Source organism: Pelodiscus sinensis, chromosome 1 (genome assembly GCF_049634645.1).
Source record: "Pelodiscus sinensis isolate JC-2024 chromosome 1, ASM4963464v1, whole genome shotgun sequence".
NCBI lineage: Eukaryota > Metazoa > Chordata > Testudines > Trionychidae > Pelodiscus > Pelodiscus sinensis.
Genome location: NC_134711.1, coordinates 98,992,266 through 99,016,760, shown reverse-complemented (window position 1 = coordinate 99,016,760; position 24,495 = coordinate 98,992,266). Strand labels below are relative to the sequence as shown.

Below are 24,495 nucleotides of genomic sequence, written 5' to 3'. Positions count from 1 at the left end.
ATAAACGCGTGGAATAAAATGGAATTCGATTGATATTATCTCGTTCTATAATCTGTACCTTTATCTTTATTCTCCTGCTATAGATTCTAATACCTACAATCAGCCAATACCCTCCAACCGTGATCTAGCACACACAATTGGTGTAACACACTGCAGAGCTTCAGCTCCCTATGCGAAAGCAGACAATTTTATGGGCGTAAACGTAATAAAACCTTTCCAGCGAGAAAAGCCAGTCCAGACAGCCTGGGGATTGATTGTCTCTGAAGAGCACAATCTCCTCGTATGTCACTTTTTTGAAATCTGAACAATAAGAGGTATATATTTTAGCATTTACCACACACTCGCTTGTGCTTCCATTCAAGCACTTACAAAATCACTGGAACAAATCATCCGGCAACATCCAGGTGCTTCCCCGCCTCTCCCCCTCCCGCCACTGCAAAAGAAAAGAAAAGAAAAGAAAAGAAAAGAAAAGAAAAGAAAAGAAAAGAAAAGAAAAGAAAAGAAAAGAAAAGAAATACAAAGTTGCCAGAGAAGGAAGCCTCCAGCTTCAATCTGATGCAATGCAGGGCTGAAACTAACAAGGACAATCTTCAGCGAGGTAGACCCGTCAGTCTGTTTCAGCAAAAATAACAAGGCGTCCAGTGGCTCTGTAAAGACTAACACATTTACGAGGCATTAGGGCACACGCTTTGGTGAGCTACAACTCACTTCCTAAGATGCTCAGGAGAAAAGAAAGAAAAAAGGAAATACAGATATGGGAGTGTGAAGTCATTGCTAACTAGAGTGGATGAGGCTCATCTCTAATAGTTCCCTCCTTGTGTTCATCGCCAGTTTTGTGGTTATAAGGTAGCCACATCACCAGTCAACCTAACAGTAGGGTGACCAGATGTCCTATATTTAAGCTCTTCTGAAGGTGTTCCTACTTCTTTTTTTTAATGAGCCAACTGTCCTGTATTTTCTGTCTGTCTCCTACAATCAGAACTGGTTGGTCCTGCTGCATCCTTTCTTGCCACCCACCTGCCCATCCACCAATGGGAAGTATGTGTGTGTGGGGGGGGGGAGTGTCCAGTGGCTGATGATGGGGATGGGAGTGCAAAGTTGGTGGTTAGGCACGACTGCAGCATACAGGGCCAGCCTCTCACCCTGCTGCTCCATTAGTGCAGTCCCTGCTGTGGTGCCTTGTCTTGCCCAGCAGGCCCCCTTCACCTCCTGTCTCATTTCCAGCCAGCACTGGCTACTTGCTGCCGTGGCTACTGAGTGTGGAATGGCAGTGGCTGGTTATGTGTCACTTATGCTACCCACCCAGCAGCCCCTTACGTGCTTTCCCACTCACTGTCTTCCCCTGCTGTGCCAGTTCACCCCCTCAGGCCTGATGCTCCTCCACATCCCATCCCTGACAGGTGTGTCCTGCTCCCTGCACCGTGCAGAGAACCAACTCCTGGTCAAATCATTCTGCTCACTATCAGTCTGGCTGGCAGGCTCCTTCTTCCCCCCACTCCCTCTGGCGGGGCTGGCATCCAAGGAATGCTCAAGACCCTCTGGTCCAGGGTGCTGGCCAGTAGGAGCCAAGCCCTGCATGTGCCAAAGCCCCACACAGCCCTGGCATGGAGAAGCATCTCCACCCCTCAGCCAAGCTCAGGAAGCTATTTCCAGCCTGTTTGTGACCTGACTGTGCAGGTCCCCAAGCAGGGGCTTAGCACCCCCTTCACAGGTTTCCCCCCCCCCCCCACCCTAGGGAATGCAGGGCTACTCTGTCCCCTGCTAGCCACCTATTTGTCTAGGTTGGCTGAAGCCCTTGCATCCAGGTTCCCTGGATCCTGATGCTCAATGCATCCCTAGGGCTTAACCCCTTCGGGTACGTCTACACTAGCTCGCTAGTTCGAGCTAGGTAGGGTAATTAGGGCAAGCAGAGTTGCAAATGAAGCCTGGAATTTAAATATCCCGGGCTTCATTTGCTACACGTGGCACGGAGTAGGTAGCTCGAATTAAAGATCCTAATTTGAACTACTGATACTCCTTGTGGAAGTAACTCCGCGGGCATGGAGTTCAGACCAAGGGGGATTTAAAAATGACGGCGCATGGGAACATGCAAATGAAGCCCGGGATGTTTAAATCCCGGGCTTCATTTGCAACTCCGCTTGCCCTAATTACCCTACCTAGCTCGAACTAATGAGCTAGTGTAGACGGACCCTTCCTGCCTCTGCTGTGGCAAGGAGACAGGAAGCAGCTGGATTATGTTAGTGGCCAGCAGCAGCTTGCAGGTGTTAGCTGCCTTTCAATATTCCATTGGCAGGAAGGGACAAGCCGCTTCCAGCCATAAGGGAGTGGGGGGGAGGGAGGCAAGAGATGACCTCTGGAAAAACACAGGTCAGGTCATCCCATCCCCCACCCCCATTCTGTGGGAAGCAGCTCTCATCCCTTCCCTCCTGCGCAGTGCTGAAAGGCTACTGCTGGCCGTGCTCTGGTGTAAACCCTGACAAATGGGCGGGGGGAGGTTGTGTCCCTGCATGCATATACATGTTGCTTTGAGAAGATGAGGTGACAGGTACCAGGAGAAGCAGGTCCATTCAGGGGCCCAGCCAGGCATGGTGGGTGGAGAGCACTGGGCAGGAAAGGCTGGGTCAGGTCAGTCAGTCACCCCCATGTAAGAGAGGTGTAGAAAAATGTGTGTGTGTGTGTGTGTGTGTGTGTGTGTGTGTGACCTCTTCCTGTACAAACCTTACAGGTAAGAAGGTAAATAAAAAGACTCCTACTATACAGCACTTCTTTTTAACAAGGGATCAGTCAACTTTCTGTTAATTTGAACATTTGTACTGCATAGTTCTGATTGATGCCATTGAACTCACCTGAATAGGAGTAATTTTATCAGGCATCCCCTTTTCAGCCTAAGGAAATATAGTCACCCTATTGTAAGATATTAACTCACCACACTGTGTCTAGACTACAGCTATAGCACATATACATTTTAACTACCATTTAGCATTTGATTAAATACTTTTAAGGGTGCAGAGTTATTGGCTATTATGCTGGTGTGAACATTGCACTCCATGCTCTGAACCCCACTTCCCCAAAAGCTCTTCTGCGCATATTAAAAGACAGGACTACTGCTTTAAATGTGACATCTGTGCCACTTCAGAGAAGACTGGCTCTGACCTTCTGTAACTCCTTTCTATGCTTTAGGGGTGCAGCAATCTAAGGACGTGGCAAGAAATAATTCCACCGAGTTGATTTCATACTGTCACGTCTAACATTAACTGCAGGTCATTAGACAGGAAGCACATAATGGCAGGGTGTGTCTTACACTCTCTTTGTGGTTCCCACTGCTTTAGCACAACTAGACTAGTCCTGTGACAAATGATCTAGTTCCAGGTCTTCTTACAGGGAGCGGAATAAATTATCATACAGAGGGACTCACAGTGTTTCACCAGTGAGAGGGAAATAACTTCTAACCTCAGTGGTCAATATCTGAAGCCATAACTCCCCAGTGGGTTACATTATAAAAAAGGACTGGTGCTGCAGTCCTCACCCAGCCTCCTGCTGCATCTCACAAGCACAGGCACTCAGATGCCTGCAAGTAATGGGGTGATCCATTGCCCAGTGAAGCCAATGACAGCTTTTCCCTTGACTTCAGCTGGGCTGTGATTCAGATCCAGCTTGCACCTTTGAATACATAATTTTTGTGCACAGTCACCAGTTGGCTACTTCTGAGTACATATGATTGCACGTAAAATGTGTGTACATCAAAGAAATCTATCCCGCTGTATTCCCAGGTACTATTTCGGGAGTCTGATTGGTGTAGAGAAAGTGAATAATGAAAAGTTATTTACTTGTTCCCATAACACAAGGATTAGGAGTCACCAAATGAAATTAATATGTAACAGATTTAAGACAAGCAAAAGGAAGGATTTCTTCATGCAAGGCACAGTCAACCTGTGGAACTCCTTGCCAGAGGATGTAATGAAGGCCAGAACGTTAACAGAGTTCAAAAGAGAACTAGATAAATTCAGGGAGGATAGGTCCATCAATGGATAGTAGCCAAGATGGGTAGGAATGGTGTCCCTAGCCTCTGTCAGAAACTGGAAAAGGGTGACAGAGGATGGATCACTTAGGGTACGTCTAAACTACATGCCTCCATCGACGGAGGCATGTAAATTAGACAGATCGGCAGAGGGAAATGAAGCCGCGATTAAAATAATCGCGGCTTCATTTAAATTTAAATGGCTGCCCCGCTCTGCCGATCAGCTGTTTGTCGGCAGATCGGGGCAGTCTGGATGCGCCGCGTCGACAAAGAAGCCTTTCTTGGTCGGCACAGGTATGCCTCGTGAAACCAGGTTTACCTGTGCCGATCAAGAAAGGCTTCTTTGTCGGCGCGTGGCGTCCAGACTGCCCCGATCTGCCGACAAACAGCTGATCGGCAGAGCGGGGCAGCCATTTAAATTTAAATGAAGCCGCGATTATTTTAATCGCGGCTTCATTTCCCTCTGCCGATCTGTCTAATCTACATGCCTACGTCGACGGAGGCATGTAGTCTAGACACACCCTCAATGATGACCTGTTCTGTTCATTCCCTCTGGGGCATCTGGAATTGGCCACTGTCGGAAGAGAGTGTACTGGGCTAAATGGACCTTTGGTGTTACCCAGTATGGCCATTCTTACGTTCTTATGAATCACAGTGCAGTAGTAATGCATCAAGTACCATAGATAAATGTCAGTGGCCAGAGCCAGAGTGTAAACATTAGGTGACAAGGAGACCAAGATCAGGTAACTTGTGCTAAAAGTTAGGTTTCAGATTTACCCTGATATCGAATTTGTCAATCATAGATTATTCATGGCCAGCCTTTCCCTCCCTGACCCCAATTACTCTCCCTTTAAATATAGCTGTAATTGGGTAGGTCCCTAATGAATGCAGCAAGAACTGGGCAAGCTATGTGAACCCATTTCAACTCTGGAGGCAATTCTAGCGACGTCAATGGAACTGTTTTTGCGTTCAACAGGACTGAACTGGCCCTTGTCTGTGTATGTGTGTGAGGCCGTACTGGAGCAGGAGTGGGCTCATTCGCCTTGAGAACCACTGGCCTGAGACACAAATGCTCCAAAATAAATGTGCTGTGTTAAAGCAGGGGTGGGGAACCTTTTTTGGGTAGGAGGCCACTGACCCACAGGAAAATCAGTCAGGGGCCACACACAAGTGAGAAGCCCTTGACTGAGAAAGAGAAAGACACACCCCACATTCCCCTCGCACACCATAGCCTAGGGGGCCCAAGCTAGTAGATTTTGTGTGCTCCAGCCCTGCAGATGTGTGGCAGGGGGGCTGGAGCATCAGCGCGGGCTCCCCAATGCTGAGCCTTGGGGGGCTGACTCCAGGCAAGCGAGGGGTCAGGCCTGAGGTTCCCCACCCCTGCTTTAAAGCTGAAGACTACATGTTTTACACAGATCCATATTTTATAAGAAGTATTAGGGTGAGCCCCCCCCTCCTTCCTGCTCCAGCTAACAGCATAGGAATGTATATGAGTCCTACTTTGAATCACCATCATCTTACTTCACTTGCAAAGCAATTTGCTGTACATTCATTATAACACTGGCCAGAGATACTGTACACAGTCCCATTTCCCTCTCACCCCAAATAAATTGCAAATTTATTTTTTTTAGATCATTCAAGCACATCTTTGGATTTCTCTGACTGGAGGACAGGTGGTTGTTTTTTGTTTTTGTTTTTTTTTTGGTCTAAGAAATTTATTTTATTTCCTGAAGCAGCATTTATGCAGCATTATGATGGTCACTTGCTGAAGACTCTATGATATGTCACTCCTATATTTCTGTGTCAATCTGGCTGGGCAGCTTAAAATCAAACACAGGTCAAGGTTTCCGTTGGACTCAGCTTGTAAAGGTGCAGCCACAAGTAGTTAATCAGTCCCTTCTTTGAATACCTCAGTTTCATCTTACAAGAAAATAATATATATAAGACATATAGGTTCAGATCCTCTAAACTATAGGTGCCTTGTTCCAAAATGAAATGTGTTTGAGGACCTGACCCAAAGTCCTTTTGTAGAAAACTCTCTCGAAAGTCAGTGGGAGTTGGCCTACCTAAATGACTATATGATTGGGGCCTAAATTAGTTTCCACAGTAAAAGGAAGTCAGATCACAAAGGTGCTGTGTCCACCTACTATATATGTGAAAGAGTGTGTCTGTCTGCTTGCCTGTCTGTCTGTTGAAGAATTCCACCTAAACAGTAAGAACTGGGACCACCAAATTTGGTCTACAGCTTCCTCTTATTATAACTTAAAGCAAGGTCAGGGTTTGGTTGTGCTAGGACAATGGGATGTTCCTCGAATGGGACTGCATCTCATAAAATCATGCAGAAAAGAGACAGAATTACCAGGCAGGTGAAAGGGGCTGCCTGGGGGGATACCCTCACCCCTGATCCCAGCCCTGAACCACCCATTCCCCAGGTGCTGGGATGGAGTGAAGCACCCCAAGTTGTACAGGAACATTGCGGGCTGTTCCTCTTCATCAGGGAGCAAGGGAAAGTGCACAGTTTGCTGCATTCCTCATTCTGGCTGGGAAGTGCAGGGGGTAGATAAACCTGCTCCAGTTGGTGGATACGGAAGTACAGAAGTCATGGAGAGGTGTTTCTCCCTTAGCCCCAAGCTGCTGCAGTGAGAGCAGGCTGGGGTTGTCCTCTCTCCCTGGGGAAGCCTGGCTACTGAACCCCTCATCCCCAGCCCCACCCCAGAGCAACAGTTTAAATAAAGCATGGACATTTTCATTTTATTTTCCAAAAATCAAAAATTAATTGAGTTAAGGACCCGAGCAACGTTAGGTAAATCTTCTAGTGCTTTATATTATAAAAGGCACCTATTAAAGACAGGAAGGTCCTGTTTGATTAATGAGAAGTTGTGGCACAGCCTTGGCTATGGACTTTTTAGTATGCCTCCATAACAGTAAACCAGGTTAGGCAAGTCACAGCTGGTTAATGTGTTTTATTGTCAGCAATTTTATTTGCATAAAGCAAAACAAATTTTTACTGATTGCTTTTAAGACATACACTATGATCAGTACCTCAATCACGACATTACATGTCTATTTCAGCAAGACTAGGTAATGTGTACTTGATGCTGTATTTATTTAGCACTACAAAGAGCATGATAACCTGTTCTCATAAAAAGCAGTGAACATATTCAATGTAATGAAAATAAAGAGAGCCCTGAGCAGATACAAAATTTTGTATCCGCATCCATATCTGCAAAAAATGAGCCGCAGCTTTATGTGCTGACATCCATAGATGTGGACACCCACAAATATAAAGTAGATAGCCGAGGATTTGCAGTGCTCTAAAAATAAATGGTAAGAAAGTAAAATTGTTTTGTTTGGAGTGAAGCACCAATGTAAGTGCTGGTTCAGATGTACCTTTGTGCCAAGAGTAAAACCTGCTAAAGGAATGCTACTAAAAGAAGATATATAATCACATTCACCCACTCTCCATCATTATACTGAAAATGAAAAGTAAATGCTTCAAAATACAGACAATGCACTCTATATGGTTTCTAGTCATTACCTAATATGGACATAGAATTCATGACTAGTGCTACTGTATGGAGCCATAATGGCTTATATGCTTAGAAGAAATTGGTTATACAGCAGTGTAAAAAGCCACTCTAATACTGCTAACTATAGGCACTTGTAGGAAAAATAAACAAGTCATCTCAAAACCACTAACTAATTTCTGCAGAAATCCTGATCATACAGCGGCTTTATTACTAATGAATTTATATGGTATAACTATTATTCATTTAGATTAGTTTAAATGCTAACCAGACCTTCTATCCATACATCCTTGATAGAACTTAAACATTCACCTTTAAGATTAAACCATCAACAGCAAACAAGGTAAAATCTCAAGTGTCCTTCTCACTCTGTTTCTGCATCTGATCAACTTTATTGAAGGTAGCTACCAAGTCTAAGCTACTATCAGCATGGACAGCTGATCTTCTATCAATGCAAATAAGGTGGACTCTGTTTTGTAAGTAGGGCAGTGCCCAAGCTGAAAAAGGCCAAGGAGATCTGAGAAAACCAGATACTGTAAAACCTGTCTCACCATAACTTTTTGATAAACTTAGTCAACAATGAAGTCACCATGAATATTTTAGCTTATTCTACAAGAAGCACTGAAGGAAGAAGTATGGTAGAACAGGTTATGGCATGAGACTGGGGTTACGTCTACCCTTGCAGAGTGTCTACACTGCACGCGTGTTCTTGCTCAAGTAAAATGTACAGAAAAGAGTTGGAACGGAGGGTTTCTTGCACAAGAGTTATTCCTCTCCTCAGGAGGTATAAGCCCTCTTGCACAAGAAGGCAGTGTGGACGGGCAATAGGGGTTTCTTGCGCAAGAAACTCTATGGCTAAAATGGCCATCAGAGCTTTCTTGCGCAAGAGAGCATCCACGTTGCCATGGACGCTCTTATGCAAAAGCACATCTCTTGCGCAAAAGCACATGGCAGTGCGGATGCACTCTTGCGCAAAACAGTTCTTGTGCAAGAACCTGCAGTGTAGACATAGCCCTATAGGAGTCAGAAGTTTAGTCATACTTGAGCATACTAAGTAGTTGGATAGCACTATGATAGGAAAAGTAGAAACACCTAGACTAACAGATTCAGTCCACAATTTTTACCTCAGGCTGGATAGCAGATCCTGGACATGTCAAGTAACCTTTTTTGCCTTGGTTTCCCTGACTGTAAAATACAGGTTCCTGTACCTAAGAATACTTAGTTATTTTTTAAAAAATATTTACATGTTCTTATATGAATGATGCTGCAGAAATCCAAAATACTATTGAGTTGGGTTTTTTTTGGCACATAGTCTGACACCACTTAAAAAGTGTTCTATACATACATAACCATTTGTTTTAATACTGGCTTGCTAAACATTCACATGTATGGTGTTTACAGAGCAAAAGGATATGTTTATCAGAAGAGAAAATAAAAGGCGTTTTACAAATGTTAATTTCTTTCTTGAGCTATTCACTAAAAATACTATTCTAAGTGCAACTAACTTACAATATTTTAAAATGAATGCATAAGCTTAATTTTTTTATTAGGAGAATCTGCTTGCAACTTATTTCATCCATTTCTAAAATACTGAATAGGGTCAGTTCTCTCTCCTCACTTAACAGTAGTTTGAAGCCAATGTAACTCCACTGATTTAATTTGAGTCGCTCCAGATCTACACCTGTATACCTGAGGCTACATCTAGACAGTGGGGCTATTTTGGGATACCTGAAGTATCCCCAAATAGCAATTCCATGTCTTTAAACATGCCCATTATTTCAAAATATATTTTGAAATAACAGGTGCGCTACTCCCACATCCCTGTAACACTCGTTCCACAAGGGTTAAGGGATTTGTTGAAATAGAGCTTTATTTTGAAATTTGGTGCTGTGTAGACAGCACCAAATTTTGAAATAAGCTATTTTGAAATAACCTCAAAATAAGCTATGCAATTGTGTAGTGCAAATTGTGTAGTGCAAATTGCGTAGCTTATTTCGAGGCAAAGGTGCTGTATAGATGCACCCTCACAGAACCAGACCCTAATGTGAAAGCTTTTTAACAATTCCACTTCAGTATAAAGAAAACCACGTGTCCTGTGTTCCCAACACCACCATGGATGCTGCTCTACAGTTATTCATAGCAGCAGCTGAAAAACAAAAAAACAAAAAAACAACAACAACATTTGAAAGCCAGGAGGAGATTACTTTGAAAGACTTCAGCCCTGTGGTGGAATCTTCCTTTTGTAAACACACTCGCCTAAGGGGTATCACTAGACTAGAAGAGAAGGAACATGGGTCACTTTCACTTTTGAAATAAGTGCCAGGCATTACAAGTTTGAACAGACATTACCACACAATAAAAGACACGGTGATAAAAAGTGATACTTCAAAACCACCAAAATAATGCCATTTTGTATAAATATACTTCTATTCAAAACGATCACAGTGGTATCCTTAGATTAGATTATTATTATTATGCTGTATAAATATAGTAGTCAGCTATACTTTGTATCTCCTCAAAGGTCATTGTTTGAATTAAAGAGCCATTGCTTTTAAGATATAAATAGGAAAGTGATGCAGTAATAGGTATTGCATTTTGTGAACTCTTGAATCAGTTTTGTAAAGCCCTCAGCAGCTTTGGAACCTTGCATAACATGTTGAAATTTGTTTATCATTTTGATAGAATTATGCAAAGCTGTTAATGGAAAACACTGGTTTGCTCTGCTTAGCTCAGGATGGTTCAAATACACAATTTGTGACCTAGAAAATTTATTCCCTTGGACTATGAGCTGGGGGAGCACATTGCACATGGCATGAACATAACAGTTTAACACCGAAGGAAAAGTCTTCACCGATGAGTCAGAAACATATGGAAAACATTTTCCATTAGTAAAATCTGAGCATCCACTCTGAGTAAAATTGAAGTCACTTTTGCAGAACAAAAACTTTTACAGCAAAATTCACCCCAGTGCAAAGAGCCCACACAACGTACTTAAGCCCCATATTAAGGCGGCAAACCATGGCCTTTTTTCCATCCAGAGGTCCCAATTCGTAGTGGAAGAGGTGCAGCTCTGCAACGTAGGGGACAAGGTTTAGGAGGACATGCACAGCCTGTGTACTAGCTAGAGATGCAGAGCTTAGCTCTCCAGGGGAGCCCTGCATGGCTGCAGGCTGTGGAGGATGGGAACGTAGGAGGGATGGGGGCAGGGCAAATGAATCTGCTGCTAGCCATTGCCACCTCATCACTGGAACATGAGAGCAATGCAGTCCCAGGCAGGGGAGCCAACAGCCTCTGTGGGCCCCTGGGCAAGGTGTGGGGGGAGGCAGCTCCATGCTCCCAGAAAGGGTGGGGCCTCAGGCGGAAGGGGCGGAGGAGGGGCAGCCAGTCTTCAGCAGTGCTGGGCCTCCCCCGTCCAGCTCTCAGAACCTCAAGGGGCATGTGGAGCGGTGCTCCAGAGGCAATTTCAAGGCCCTGGGGCTCCAGCTGCCATTGCTGTGACAAAAGCAGCAGTGGTGGCCAGGAGCCTTGGGGCCCTTTGAATTGCACGTCCTGGGGCAATTGTCTCCTTCCCTCCCTTCCCCTGTTGGTGGGCCAGGTTCCAGGAGAGCAGAAACTCCACACTTTGGTGAGTGGAGAAGGATTTCTCCCTCTGCTAGTCTCCAGGATTCAGGCAAAAAAGATGTGCCATGGATAGTCTTACCCAGGGCTGGGATGAATTTTAAACAGACTAATGATCTGTAACCAGAGGGAACACAGGGACACCCACAGCAGCCTCCTTTGTTGCTAAGTTACAGTAATTAAGTAATATATGTGTGTGCACATGCGTGTGTATCATAAACATGCAACAAAGTGATCATGTAAAATAGCTAGAACATATTTGGCTTTTGCACAGAGTCACTTCAGTAAGTCACTCTTGGAAGAGAGGATTCTGAGAAAACCTTCACTTGATCTTCTTGAGGGCACTACAAAGAGTTCCCATCTCACCTGCATAGGAAAGAGCAACAGTCAGGGTTTGTCCTGTTAGTCTTACAACTTGTTTAACACATTTCAGTGCAACTACAGCCCAGACATATTTTCATGCCCTGACAGAATGAGGCCAAAGATACAGGTGTCTGCACAATAACTTCAATGGGAAGTTTTGCCTGAGCACAAACAGAATTAACCCTTATACCTGCAGCTGTAACAGTTATCAAAGTTGTGTAAGGTCAGAGATGCTGGCTCTGAGCAGGCCAGCCAGTTAATTAGAAAGAACTGCTCAGCCTGGAATGAAGAAAGAAAATCCAAACTAAGGCTGTGAATATTCCCATTTCCTTACTGGGGCAGACAGGGCCACAACTCCAATTCCATCCTCCTGTGATAACCAGGCCTCCAAACTTTGCCAAAGTCCTCCAGCTAAATGAAGAACATCAGGATGTGATATTTCCAATGTAAAAAGCAAACAATAAAGTGAGCCCCATTTTAGGGTATGGGTGAAATTAGGAAGCCGTTTTTATACACCATCAAGGAAATATATGGGATCTGATCAAATTCCCATTTGAAAGAGGATCAGATCTTCAAAGGAGGCAAGAGAAAAACACTTCTCCCCATTTGAGTCTGAGCTTTTGAGGAATCTAAGGTAACAAAACTGCAATTGCTTACTGCTGATGGATTCAGCTAAGTTCTTCAACTGCTTTGCATTGTCCAAGACCTCAATTCTCTGGGTGTATGGATTGTAGTGAACAGAGAAAGGTCGAGGGATTGTTGCAGCAAATTTCCTGAAGAAGAAAGACAAATATTTTTATGAAAACAACTTTTTAAATAACCTACTCCTTTACGTCTGGTGGAGCTTTTATTGATGTGAAAGATAGGGAAGCCAAAGGGGTAAACTAACTGAAGACCTGCTCTGTGATCAGGCCAGTGAGCATGTGTCAGCATTTCCTAGACTTTAAACCCCCATTTTCCTATTCCCAATGCAGAACATGATCCCCTGATCCACCTCTACTGTTCCTGGAGTTGTAGAACTTGACATGCATCAGAGCAACCTAAGGGCTGGTCTAACTTCTGACAGCTGTCTCCAAGATTCTGTAAAGCCAGTCAGGGATCACTAGAATATACTTTCATTCTGGCCCAGCCCTGCTGCCAGTGAGGGGGGAAAGGGGCCATTGCCCAGAAGCCTGGCAATTTAAAAGGGCCTGGGGCTGCAGCTGCTGCCAAAATGTGTCTCTTGATTCAAAGATGCTTTTGATATGCCCCATGCAGGTTCCAGGGCTGGATTACTGGGCCCCGGAACCTGCATGGGGCATATCAAAAGTGTCTTTGAAACCAGAGAGGCTGCTGTGACTTTCCCCAGAGCAGGCAGGTTGGGGCTGGGGAAGGGAGGGAAGCTCTACCTTTATTTCTCTTGTAACCATAGTACCCAATACTTTAAGTCACTTTTTTTGTTAATAAACTTGTTTTATTTTTAATCTGAACAACCCAGTGCTGTGTTTAAACTGATTAGGGTTGCCAGGTGTCTGGTATTGAACCACACAGCCTGGTATTTGCACCTTCCATCCAGTAAAAAAATTCAGAAAATACTGGACATCTAAAATGTCCGGTATTTTCTGTTTTTCCCAGCTCAGGCTGCTGGGGGCGGAGGGAGAGGGGGAAGTGGCCCAGAAATTAAAGGGGCCACAACTACATTTTGGCTTAGGTCCTTTTTTTTTTGCTCAACAGAATTTTTTCCTGGTATTTTTTGTTTTTGTTTTTGTTTTTGTTTTTGGCGGGGGTCAGTATTTTTTGTGAAACCATCTGGCAACTCTACAACTGATCTGTTTGGTAACTCCAGTTAAAATAGCTGACTTTACCAGGACAACAGACCTTTAACATCCATACTGTCCAGGAGAGGGCTGGACAGTCCAGAATATACATTTTTGGAAAAAATTTGGAACTGGGAGGGTCTTGGAGTCACCCTGAAATTAGCAACCAGAGCTGATTGAAGCCAGAGTGTGACTGGAGTATTACTGACAGGATCAAAGCTGTAGCTGTACACACACGAGCTCAGGGTGTCACGTCTCAGAGGGGTAGCTGTCTTAGTCTGTCTGCAAAAACAATGAGGAGTCCTGTGGCATCTTCAAGACTAACAAGATTTATCTGGGCATAAGCTTTTGTTGGCAAATATCATTTTGTCAGACGCAAGCTTAGGGTGTAAGCTTCATGGTGGTAGGCTGTTTGCAGTGCTGGATTTATGCATAAGCTAAGTAAGGTACATTTTAGAGTCTCACATTATGAGGGGCCTCTAAATACTAACACAATTACTAGTTTTTAGTTGCATCCCCCCCATGTACTAGTATATATGCAAATATAAAACTTTATTATTTGTATTTTCATTGTCCTTTCTGTTAGAATGATACACATTTTTAGTAATGCAATGGGGGCTCTCAAACTTGCCATACTTTAGGGCCTCAGCATGTCTTAATGCAGTCCTGATTGTCTGTGAGTGGCCTGGATTGGGAGCTACAAGAGCAAAGCATTGTGAGCTATCCATAGTTACAGGGCAGGTAATGACACAACCTCTCTTTGGTCTAGATTGCACCCCAGAATGTGATAGCCCCATGAGAGAAACAGGCAATTATTTTATATCTGTGTAAAGCCCCAACTGGTCATACATACATGAGGTGTAAGATAAATAATACAAATAATTGTTATTTTTAGTGTTCAGGGTTTTCATTCTGGAATAAAAGGGGCAAAGATTTGGGCAACTGATAAAGCTACTGAGCAGAACCAGAAAATAATAGTTGTTCTGAAAGGAGAACATGGCCCAGAGAGTTGTTTGTTCTTAACCTCAACTACAAGAAGTCCAGGCTTGCCTGGGCACACAGACTGCACTCCTTTCTCATCCCTAGAAAGGATTTTCCCAGGATGTGATTGGCAGAGTAGCATCACTGCCTTTGTCAGAACTTTTCTGAGACAAACTGAAGACTTCTTGATAGTTCTTATCAAGCTGACAACAGAACACATTCCAACAGTCTCCTTATGCAGAGCAAAAGCTCAAAGAAGCTTTGAAAAGCCAAACCAGATGTCTTAACTATCAAGACTTTGAAGAACATGGCAGAGGTCCACAAAGGCCTCTGGGAGGTGTGTGTAAGACACTGCCTATAATAGAAATGATTATTTTACCTTACTTTTTCCTTTGCATTTTTAAAACTTTCAGCAACATAGTAAACAGGCTGGAACTCCGTGACAGAGTATTTCTGCACTGCAGTCTTCTCCAGGTTAAGGGGGACAATTTCAGGCTTATCTGATAAACAGTACTGCATGGAAAGAGCGAGAGATTGCTTTCATCGAAAAAGCAGCTATGTTGGTATAACAGAGGAAAATAATGTTACAGACACACACACCTTCAGTTATTCGGGACCTGCTCACCCTCCCACTGATGTCCGAAGGAATTGGACCATAGAGTTCAAAGGAGGAGGAGCAGGCCCCAAAAGAATATAATGTCACATTTATGAAATGACTTCTGTTCACAACAAAGATTCACAGATTCTAAGCCAGCCCTTCCATTTAACACAAGCCATTGAATTTGAGCAGATTGTTTTAGTGAAAAAAAAAATCCAATCTTGATATATTAATGGCTAATGATGGTCATTGGAACAGTCCCTGGTAAGTTGTTCCAATGATTAACTACCATCACTGTTAGATTCTGTACCTTATTTCCAGTCTGAATTTCTCTAACTTCAATTTCTAGGCATTGGATCCTGTTATACCTGTTTCTGCTAGACTGAATGAACCATTACCAAATATTTGTTCTCCCTGTAGATACTTAAAAGACTGTCAACTCACCAGTTCTTTTTGATACTTTAAACAGACTCAAGAAACCCAACCTATAAAGCACCAGGTCCCAAACTTTCGAGGGTCACATCACCCCTTCCACTTGTCTGTGCCCTCTGCAAGGAGTTGGGATATTGCTCCAGGAGGGGAGGACATAGATGGTGTCTGGGGGCTGAGGCTGGGACTGCAGATCGGGCTGGGGCTGAGAGCAGGGCCTAGCCAGGAGCAGTGGTCGGGGTAGGAATGGAGCTGTAGATGAGCTGCGGTTGGGGCTGGCAGCCAGACCCATGACCAGGTGTGGTTCTGCTCCTGACCTTGCCCTCCATCTTGGCCCCAGGCTGGAAGCTGGCGTGGGGCCAAAAGCAGAACTTCACCAAGGTGGAGAATGGGAGCCATGGAGGCAGATGGGGTTGGGCTCAGAGCAGAACTGGGGGGCAGGGAGGAACTGGATGGTTCTCCTTCCCCATCCCTATGGGGGCTGCCTGTGCCTTCCTGGGGCTGCACCTCCACTTTGGGCATCTCTGCTCTAAAACATGTTTTCCGGTCCTTTCATCATTCTCATGACTTTTCTCTGAACCTGGTAAGAATAACCTGCATTCCTTCTTTCTAGATATATGTCCTTACATATGGCTGTAATTAATTACAGTGCTTTAAAAAACTCTGGACGTACAGTAGTAGGTGAACATACAGTGACATTTACACAAGAAACATAATTAAAAAAAAAAGAACATGAATCATGTAGCTAGTAATGACATGATGTTGAGAACAAACCTGCAACTCTCCAAATGAAGACAACAGCCCAGCACCATAGGCCTTTATTGAATCCCCTTCTTTACAGAGTCCAAATTCCACTGTAAACCAATACACCTAGCACAAAAATTAGACAGAAATAGATGATCCTTGCTGCAAAAAAATCTGACCAAGTGGCACTGATTTTTAAATGTTTGGAACTTACATTTCCTAGAGAAACTTTTTAGTTTAAGTGTAGCTATGATTTAAATGCTTTAAATAACTATTTAAAAATGCTTCCTCTTTACTCAACAGATCTGCCCTCTCTCAGTTAAATTCACCCCTTTGAAGAGGGTCAGCACTAGGTCTGTGTTTGACTTATGTTCTATTCAAACCATCAAAATAGCCAACGTGTGTATTCAGAGCTGGTTATGTGCCTGACAGAAGAAGTTAGTTTTTACTACTTTTATGTTTGTTGGCAGAACAGAGCCAATAAAGCTACATGAAAGAGAAATGGATTGTTATACGGGTTGTCAGTCATTGACATATGCTGAACTCTGGTCCCTTAGTCTACGTCTACACTACGAATTTTGTGGTAAAAGGCAATGCAAATGAAGTGTGGATTAGCATTTTTCTTATGCTTCATTTGCATACTCTCTTCCGATCCGTTTTTGAGCAAAAACGAGCAGTGTGGACATTTCCTTTATGCGTAAAAACCCCTTTTTCCTTATGCCTCAAAAAAAGAGGTATACCGATCTTGTGGGAAAAGGGTTTTTTTGCGCAAAAAGGAAACGTCCACACTGCCTGTTTTTTCACAAAAACCCCTACTGCAAAAATGGATTAGAAGAGAGTATGCAAATGAAGTGTGAGAAAATGTTAATCTGCGCTTCATTTGCATTGCCTCTTCCAGCAAAACTCATTGTGTAGACATAGCTTCAGTGACACACTTTATGTTTCCTATTTCACATCTAGGGCATCAAGCTATTAGAGACAGGTGAGAGGAACAGAGAATAGATTGTTAACAACTTTCAATAGCAGAACCTTGATGACGACTACTTATGGTTATACTTGGAAGAAATTGATTTTTATTACAAAAGGTTGGTAAACATCAATTTCATGCACTAACCAAAGAAAAATTATTTTCATAGATAACAATGACACGTACATATTAGTGAAGTAAGAAATATGCTTCCTGAGAACTTGCTGCAGTTTGATTTAGGAATATTTACTTTGTACATTTTGACATGCGATGTTCACAATTTGCGTTATAATCATTCTCAAGCTTTCACTTTTTGAAGTCTAATGTCTATTACTGTCATTATATAATTATTGTCTGTCCCCTTTCCCATTATTTCCCAAATCTATGAACATCTAAATAGATAAAAATGAAAAAAAAAAGTTTAAAAACCAAAATGTTGTGCAACTATGAAAATTTAAATGGCTAAAAATAGAAAAAAAATGTTCAAAAATACTAATTTTTAAAAATGGAGTTCTGCCAAACCTACGTATGCTGCTTTAGCTAGAAAGAATGCAGCTTGCCCTTCAGCAGGAGTTCACAGAGTTCTGGATCCCAGTTCTCCCACAGCAGGATCTGAGGAACTTCCATTGACACCACAGGGAGATATTTTTATAATAGGGGGGAAGAGCATGGTCTTTGGCAGGTAGAACAACTGTCAAAGCTGCTTTGTCCCACCTATTTGCTGGAGAAATGAAGTAACTGCAGTATCTTCTTACCAGGAAGTGTCCCACTGGTCCTTCATATTTAATCACAATTCTAATGCCAATAAGGCTTTGATAGGATAAGCATTCACATTCTCTGCTAAGGCAAGTGTTTGCAGGTGCGGTTTTCCAATGTGCCTATCATTGGCTTAATTCTGCCTCCACTAACGTCAATGGGAATCACACCACTGACTTCAATGGAAGCAGAATTAGGCCAGAACATCATCCCAGATCTTCGAACAGTATTGAGGCACCTCATTCACTGAAATCCATGGAGATCAGGTGTGTATATAACTTTAGAAGATCTGGGCCTGAACGCGTTGCAAAATCCCATCCTAATTCATTAAATTACCGTAGCAAGTTTCTCAACATATTCATCTGGCGCTCCCAGGGATGCAAGTCCAATTTCCTGCAACAATAAATCATTGTTCTTCAAGTGGTTTAGTGCAAACATTACTTTTAATAGACCTGAAATCATTGTTCACTTTGTAATTGCCACCTAGCACTGCCACACACTAGTGTTCACAGAGCACCTTCCCCTAATGCGCCACCAGCCACTGTGAACCAGAAGTCCCCATGCAAGTTAACGAGGAGTTCTGTCTAAATGTCATTTGCCTGGTGTGACCCGTTGGACCAGGCATATAGCCCATTTCCATTGACATCAATCGGCTTCGCATCAGGCTGATACCAACCAACCAGCAGAGCCTTACAATAAAGGGATGGAAAGTTTACTCCAAAGAAGATACTTGACATATTTATCATTATTCTGGTGGGCCCTGATGGAAAGAGCTTCCTCATCTGCTCAGGTGAAATGGTCCCAGGTAGTAACAACACAGTGTTTAAGAACCTGCTCTTATCCCAGGAGCTGAATGTGAGTTTGAATCATGGTGCCATCCACATGGCTGTAAAATAGCCAAAGTGGAGGAAAATCCCACAAGCCTAGTTCAAGAATGTATATGATCAGGTGTGTAAGCTAACTTGCTCTAAAAACATGCTGCAGAGTCAAAGGGTGTGTTCTCACTGCAAAAAACAAAAAGGCTAGCTTAATATAAAATCCAAGTTACTTTTGCCTCAATATAGCAAGACAAGGTAAACCCCAGGTGTGTGGCAGGTTGCACACATGTGAGGGTATGCAGGCAACAGGGTTATCTTCCACTTACTCCACAAATGTACAAACTATCTGTGCCTTGTTTCAACTAGGATTTACACTGACTTAGCTATCTTTATGCACAAACATTGCAGTGAAGATCGCCAAAAACTCAATCCTTTCCTTGGCTTGATTAAAGGAGAAGTTACAAATTAACAATACAAAATTCAGCTCAGATTTTCTCCATCAAGTTTGACAGCTGTGAGGATTCCAATCTTACCTCACCTCAGCTCAGCTCCTCCCCACCCAAGTCACTCAAGTGCCTGTATATAAGGGTGGGGTAACAGATGTCATTTAACCCTTTCTGAGCAGCATTAGCACCTAGAGGCTGTTAGCAAACATTATCAGCCTGTTACAAGGAATATGGATTATAAATACCAAAACTACACACAAATAAAATCTATATTTTGCATATACTAAGGTTTTCTGTGCAAACTGAGACTAAGTATTTAAAAAATAAAAATAAAACAGATCCTACTTAAATGTATGTACAGCAAAATGTTAAATTATATTTCATACTCTGCATAACAATTGGTCAATATGCTTCAACTCTGATTGATTGGGTTGCCTCTAGGGGTATGTCTAGACTACAGGGTTTTGTCGACAAAAGTGGACTTTCGTCAACAAAACTATACTTGCATCTACACTACTACTGAGTTCTGTTGACATAACACCAAAAGAACTCGGCAGTTTTGTCGACGGTGGTAAACCTCATTCTACAAGGAATAACGCCTTCTGTCAACAGATTTCTGTCGCCAGAAGGCGTTATTGCATCTACACTTTTCTTTGCATCTACACTCACATGTCGACAAAGCGGCTTGCCTTGTCAACAGAACTGGATGTAGTCTAGACGCTCTTTGTCAACAGAAGCTTTGTCGACAGTGTCTGTCGACAAAGCCTCTGTCGACAAAAGCCTGTAGTCTAGATATACCCTAGGAGACAGGAGAGTGCATTTTCTATGCCCATTCAATTCTTAGCAACTTTGTTGTATCTGCCAAAGCAGCAGCCAATTAATGACAATTTATATTTTTGTTTACCTGTCCATAAAAAAATTAGACCTTTTCACATAGATTGCTGAACATCATGGATAATACATACTTGTTACATGGGAAACTGACTCACCTGGGCTCAACAGGATTTGAAATAATAAGTTAGAAGTTAAAAGCTCCATAACCCTTTATTAGTATTCTCAATTATCCCGTTTTTAGCATCTTAAGTTACAGTGATTGAGTGATGCATGCCCTTACCTGGGAAAACTGAGCAAAGCTAAGGTCAGCAAACAGAGGCACATGTCCTAGGAGCTCATGGCAAACATCACTAGAGAAAATAAGCCATGAATTAACTTTATTTCAGCAAAATGTGTAGCCACACAAGTGTCAGAGTCTCTCCAGGTGTAAAGAGGAGAAACCACATTAGAGAGAAATGCTCAAGATCCAGAGAGAAAGGAATTTCTGTCTTTGGTACTTCTGGAGCCCACATTATTATATCACAATTATAACAAATTGATGCTCACAGCAGCCTGTGAGGAAGGGAAATGCTCTTTCCCATATTTCACCAAAAGGACGCTAAAACCCGGGAAGCTAAGTGACTTGCCCAGGGTCACACAAGCACTTTGTCGTGGAACAGTGAATTGGGAGCAGATCGCCAAGTCTTAGGCTAATGTCCTGACTACCCAGACCCTTCTCCCTTTCCATTCGGTTAACAATAATCACTGCTGACAGATGAGAAAAGAACAGTGAAGCTAATCTTGGCCCTAAATAAAATATACCCTGTATATTCAGCTCTGCACAGAGAAGCAGCTTAAGGCCTGCACAGCATTGAAGCCCCACAAAATAAGTACAGAGGCTTTGTGCTAGTCGTTGGCACAGGATGAACATCACTCTCTCTGACTTCCTGGGACAGGTCCACTGAAGACAACAACTGCAGGAGTAAGCTATACCTCCCTGCATCCCAGAGGGAATTCACCCAGCAGCAGGAGAGGCTGGGCTGGTGCTGCTACCTTCACATGGACTTTTCAGCCATAGGAGTAGGAGGCAGCTTGAGTTTATCATGTGCCCCCTCAGGAAGCCAGCTGGCCTGGCTGTTGAGGGGATGAACTTTGGAATCTTCCTGGCCAAGCCTGCTTTGGCCTGTGGTAACTCACTTCCTGCGCTGCTGCAGCTTCCCTCTGGTAGACTTTCCTTCATGCTCCTACAGATGTGGCAGTCTGCTAGAGCAGCCATTCTTGTGCTTAAAGCTCTCAGGTGGCCAGAACACGTGTTTCAGGTAAAGTGGGGTGAGGGAATGCTGGTAGTTGGAAAGACAGAGAGGAAGTGGTGAGGGGGTGTGCAGCTTTGCCAAATGCCTGACAGAAAGGGCTGGGAGGGTGAGAAAAGTAGAATAGGAAGGAAAGAGCAAGAAGGCCAGGGCCACGCCGGGGGGGGGGGGGGGGGGAGAGAGCAAGTGGGGCAATTTGCCCCAGGCCCCACAGGGGCCCCACAAGACTGTCTGAAGTCTGAGGTCTGAGACAGGGAGTGCCAGGAAGGGGCCCCCAAAATTGCTTTGCCCCAGGCCCCCTGAATCTCTGGACGGTCCTGGAGAAGGTTGAAATTCTCCAGGCAGCACAGAGGCTGTGGAAGACACTCAGTATAGCTCTGCTGTTCAACAGGTGGGTGGCTACTGAATAGACATGCAGGGGAATACTGCAAGCTTGTGCAGGGCTCCGCATCAACTGACATGGAGGGAAATGGAGGAGTGCAGGCTTGGGACAGGGAGGTAGCCAGTGGGCCTGCAATTATGATGTGTTAGTGGCCCCAAGCCCCTGTCAAAAGGGAGCACAAAGTTTGTTTCCGCTATTCCAGAGCAGGGATTGGAGTAATGGCTCTTGAGGGATTGTGAAGTTACTTCCAATTTGAATGCAAGGTGGAGTGGAAGGAAGGTTTTGTGTGAGAGGGGGAGACAAATTTCAGCTAGAAAGAGACAAAGCAAGAAAGAGGGAAGAAAGAAACATGAGGCAGGGGAAACAAAGGGAAAGAAGGACATGAGGAGAGGGGTAGGAAGCAAAGAAATAAGGGGAAAGGAGAAATGGGGGGGGGGAGAGAAACAATCTTTAAAAAGAGAAAGAGAAAGAGAATAAATGTTGTGTAGAGTTAACAAAACCAAAGGAAAAATGGAGAGACACAGAATTAAAGATGGAGATGAAAAGAGAAGAGAAGGCATAAAGGAACGTAAATGTGGCAAGAAGGAGGAATAAGAGATCTGTGACAGTCAGTGAAACCGTTCAGTTGAAGAAGAGCTAGCAGAGAAGGGGCAGCTCACACAGACAGATCTACACTGTCTCGCCAACTAGACTAAATCCCTTCTAAAATGTTCATCTGAGAGCAAATTCAATGGCGATACCTCAATAGGGCACAGGGTAGTTATCTGGTATGAGGATATGTGTATTATTAATAGTATTAAATGTGATTATTATTTACTAACCCGACTGCATGGTTACAGCAACTTACACAGCCTTGTCTACCTTCAGTGGCAAAGTACTCACGGTTCTGGGGTGTACATTGGTCGAGATGCATGGCGGATGTACTGTGTAGAGTGAAACACTCGGAATGCCAAACCAGCCAGGAAATCCCGAGAAGACAGCAGACCAGCAACAGGGCGTAAGCGGAATCCAGTGCAGCCTTTAGAGAGAGAAATGTTCCTTTTTTAAAAAGTCTATTGGAGCTGGTTTACGCCTCTCCTTTGGGTCCTGGGAACTGGACAAAGCTTTGCATCATTTTCTCTCTTCATTATAAGTGTGAGTACCAAATAATGAAAAACTCTCTGCTCAAGGTACTTACATGGTCACCATCACCATAATATCTCTGTGCCTCCACAGTCTTTAATAGATTCATCCTCGACTCATGCCTATAAGGTGTATGTGATGCAGGGGAGAGATACTATTACCCATATTTCATAGGTGGGGCAGTGAGACAGAGAGTAATGGAAGAGAAGGAAATTAAACTAGGGCTTTCAAGTCTCAGGCTAACACCCCAACAGCTGGGCCATCCTTCCTCTCTATCAGGCTGTTTTAATACTTTAACATACTTTGCAAGAAATTTGAAATGTCTTCCAGTTGGGGAATATTATCCTCCTGGTAACCACAGTATTTTTCCAGTAGCGGGAACACGTGGTTGTGTTCATAGCAAGCGTGAGTTGGATAGAGAGTCTTCAGCTCCCTGAAGACTGTGCCCCATGTTTTCTTTTCTTCCTCGGTGTAAGTCATTTTAGGAATAGGCTGCCCGCTGTAAAGCAAAGAGCATTTTTAATCCAGAATGAAAGGGATACACCTTAAACCAGCAATATGAAGAAGTGGCTTGTGTCACCCGCATCTGTGCCTCCCACTCGGAGCTGGGCAAGAGTTGATATGGGTGATGAGAATCCCTCTTTGAGTACACAGCAGGAGTGAAAACAAGGGGCCTGATCTTCTTCTCACTCGCATGCCTGTACATCTGGAATAGCTTTCCTAAATACAGCAGAGAGATGCTGTCATTTAGACTGTATGCTCTTAGGGCATGTCTACACTAGGAAATTATTTCAACATAACTTATTTTGAAATACGGCTCCCGAAATAACTATTTTGAAATAGCATGTCCACACTATGGGGAAGCCTCCAAATTAGCCCTAAGCAGGCTCCCTTGGGATATGTCTACACAGCAGTGTTATTTCAAAATAACTGATGTTTTTCCAAAATAACTCAGCCCGCGTCTACATACAAGCAGTTATTTCGACATAATGTCGAAATAATGTCAAGCTAGAGGACTGTTTACTCAGGCTTCTGTATCCCTCATTGTATGAGGAGTAAGGGAAGTCGGGGGAAGAGTGCTCTATCTCAAAATAATTGCTGTGTAGACAGCACCAAAACTCAAAATAAGCTATTTTGACTTAAGCTATGCAATTAGCATAGCACAAGTTGCATAGTTTATTTCAAGTTTAGCCCTGCTATGTAGACGTGCCCTAAACATGGACATGCTTCCTTGACTTAGAGCACCAGGAAGCACTAGGGAATAATTACTTTGAATGATTCTGGGGAGTAGTTATTTCGAAATAGCAGCATCCACACTACCGCTATTTCGAAATAATAATTTTGAAATAAGCGTCATTCCTCATGGAAAGCAGGAGTTTTTTCAACATAACCAGCCCATTATTTTGAAATGATATGCTTAGTGGTGTGGATGATCCACTTGTTATTTTAAAATAACTCCATAGGGTATGTCTACACTACATGGGTCCATCGACGGAGCCATGTAGATGAGGTTTCTAGACATAGGGAAATGAAGCGGTGATTTAAATAATCGCCACTTCATTTACATCAAAATGGATGCCGCGCTGTGCCGATCAGCTGTTTGGCGGCACAGCGCGGTAGTCTGGATGCTCCACGGTCGACATCAAAAGCCTTTGTCGACCGCCCAGGTAAACCTCATCCCACGAGGCATAACGGGGTGGTCGACAAAGGCTTTTGATGTCGACCGCTGAGCGTCCAGACTACCATGCTGTGCCGCCAAACAGCTGATCAGCACAGCACAGCAGCCCACTTTGATGTAAATGAAGCA

General features: G+C 43.6%; 1 protein-coding gene across 2 annotated transcripts in view; it reads right to left on the bottom strand.

Annotated features, from left to right (window-relative positions):
* Positions 1 to 6,966: 6,966 nt before the first annotated feature.
* Positions 6,967 to 24,495, bottom strand: part of PAH (phenylalanine hydroxylase) — a 58,407-nt gene continuing 40,878 nt past the window's right edge. For both annotated transcript variants that reach the window (XM_075938936.1, XM_075938926.1), the window contains 8 exons: positions 22,991 to 23,187; positions 22,449 to 22,584; positions 20,176 to 20,245; positions 18,134 to 18,190; positions 16,105 to 16,200; positions 14,683 to 14,816; positions 12,184 to 12,299; positions 6,967 to 11,529 (listed from right to left, as the gene is read on the bottom strand). In XM_075938936.1, coding sequence (XP_075795051.1) covers positions 11,486 to 11,529; positions 12,184 to 12,299; positions 14,683 to 14,816; positions 16,105 to 16,200; positions 18,134 to 18,190; positions 20,176 to 20,245; positions 22,449 to 22,584; positions 22,991 to 23,187 — 850 coding nt within the window. In that variant the 3' untranslated portion in view covers positions 6,967 to 11,485. The remainder of the gene's footprint in view (positions 11,530 to 12,183; positions 12,300 to 14,682; positions 14,817 to 16,104; positions 16,201 to 18,133; positions 18,191 to 20,175; positions 20,246 to 22,448; positions 22,585 to 22,990; positions 23,188 to 24,495) is intronic.